Source organism: Diadema antillarum, unplaced genomic scaffold, assembly GCF_040938485.1.
Source record: "Diadema antillarum isolate AM-2024a unplaced genomic scaffold, OU_Dant_1.0 seq00000765_RagTag, whole genome shotgun sequence".
In the NCBI taxonomy this organism is placed as follows: Eukaryota; Metazoa; Echinodermata; class Echinoidea; order Diadematoida; family Diadematidae; genus Diadema; species Diadema antillarum.
In genome coordinates, this window is record NW_027271655.1 from 28,677 (window position 1) to 30,790 (window position 2,114).

Consider the following 2,114-nt stretch of genomic DNA (forward strand, 5'->3'; position numbering starts at 1 on the left):
ACAAAAATCATGAAGTTGCATCATCATCCAGGAGGCAATTACAGTTGTTAATAATTGACTATCGTGATTTATTCTTTCATTGTTGCAAACATATACCAACTAAATCATATCGATATTTGTAACTTTACGTGTTCCAAGAATCTTATTATAGACGTTGCCATAAACTGCTGACTGGCCCAGTGGGTCTGCATACCTTGTCAGCCGTGACGGATTCTGCCGTGACGGATTCTGCCGTGACGGATTATGTTTTTTTATTAAAAAAACATATTTTTGTTAACTAATAAGGAATTGTGATTTCATATTAGTGAGTGATACTTTAAGTGATAAATTATTCAAGGAACACCAGGATGTAGCTATTTGGACATTCGTAGTTCTACCGCCTATTGCATGGCAGCTTTACCGCGTTAAACCTGATCCGCGCTTTGACCCTCGCCACTTTGCTTGTTGACCGATTTCTTCGGCTTTCCGGCTGGCGGTGAGACGCGCCGAAACCAGGACTCCTGCTGAATCTCTTCCATGTTGATGCGTCGTTTAGCGGGTGACAGGATGCGACAGATCAGATCTTTACAATCGCTGTGGACTGCCTTGTTGCTAGGGAAACCAGGCGGCCGCTGTACCTGATTCAGCAGGACCTTGTGGTTGGTGTCGTCGTACGGCAGACGTCCGAACATCATGGTATAGAGAATAACTCCCATGCTCCAGATGTCGCCCAGCATTGGACAGTATGGGATGCCACGCAGGATCTCTGGAGGCGCGTAGGCGTAGCTTCCGCAGTACGTCTCGCTCAAGATGGTCCTACCAGGCTCGGGCGGTTTCATCTTACTGCGCGCGAAACCAAAGTCGGTGATTTTCAGAACGTTGTTTTTGTTAAGGAGCACGTTCTCGCACTTGAGGTCGCGGTGAACTACTCCGAGGTTGTGGCAGTAGTCCATTCCGTCGACCAGCTGGTGGAACCACGTTCCCGCCTGTGTCTCAGGAACGGCACCGTTGTTCTTGATGAAATCAAGCAGATCTCCATTGTCCGCTATCTCCATGATGAGGTACACGCGACTTGTCGTTTCGATGGACTGCAGAAAGCAAATTAGGTTTGGATGCTTCAAAAGTTTCACTACTTGAATCTCGCGCGGTAGGAACTTGATGAGGTAGTCCTCGGGGGCTTTTCGTTTGGAGACAACTTTGATGGCCACTTTGCATTTATGTTTGTTGGAGAAGGCAGATTTGACAGATGCATAAGACCCGTGCCCTATGTTTTCGAGCACGGAGAACCCGTGTGTTTCCAGAACAGACTGTCCTTTGTCCTTTGTACTAGCTGTGGACTGTTTGGGGTCACTCTTTCCCGTCTTCGTATCACTTGCCATTGCAATAGTTTCCCCCTAGCAAACAGTCGTAATCACAGCACCACACTCCATTGTTATCCCATCTTTTGAGAGTAATGTCCACGTGTCACTCTCCGCTTTTCATCTCTCTCGTCTCAAGTTTGTTGGAAATTTGAATGTAGCATGACGATCTCACGTCAAGTACGATGGATACCTTTACCGCAATGCCGGGCAGGTGAGGAAGCGTTTCCAAGGTACACTTGCAGGGAGCGCGCATTAATGACAACGCACCCTTGTGACGTGTCACGCGTCAACACAGAGCTAAAGCTAAAGGAGATGCGCGTGAAGCATGCGCATGCGTAAAGCCCTGTCTATTAACCCGGGCTTTTTGGCTGTTCTGTGGCGCGGCCGGGGGAGGGTTGATTCAACTCTTCTTCTTCTTCTTCTGATTAAGTCTGCCTCCTTCAATAGACTGAAGATTCTTGCAGACTGGTGCTATTTACATTATAATACAATTTATTTACAGATATTTACAAGCACATAGAAAATTTGACGAAAATACTAGCCACTGTGATCAACCGTTAGACGGTTTCGAAATGATCCCACAGATGGCGCTGAAACAATTTCTGACGACAGGGAATTCCAGTTCCTTACAGTTCTTGGGAAGAACGAATGGCGATGCGATTCAGTTCTCGAATATGGTACCTGATAGGAGTGTGGTTGCGAGGCTCTCGTTAACTGAGTAGCCTGTTTGATGATATAGTCCTGTGCTGAAAGAGGAGTGAGATTATTGTGTAT

The 2,114-nt window shown here is 46.6% G+C and overlaps 1 protein-coding gene across 1 annotated transcript; it reads right to left on the reverse strand.

The window, feature by feature from the left end:
* Nucleotides 1-404: 404 nt before the first annotated feature.
* LOC139738699 (testis-specific serine/threonine-protein kinase 4-like) lies at nt 405-1,358 on the reverse strand. Its single transcript, XM_071649333.1, has one exon. The coding sequence runs from the start codon at nt 1,356-1,358 to the stop codon at nt 405-407; it is 954 nt and encodes a 317-aa protein (XP_071505434.1).
* Nucleotides 1,359-2,114: the final 756 nt, after the last annotated feature.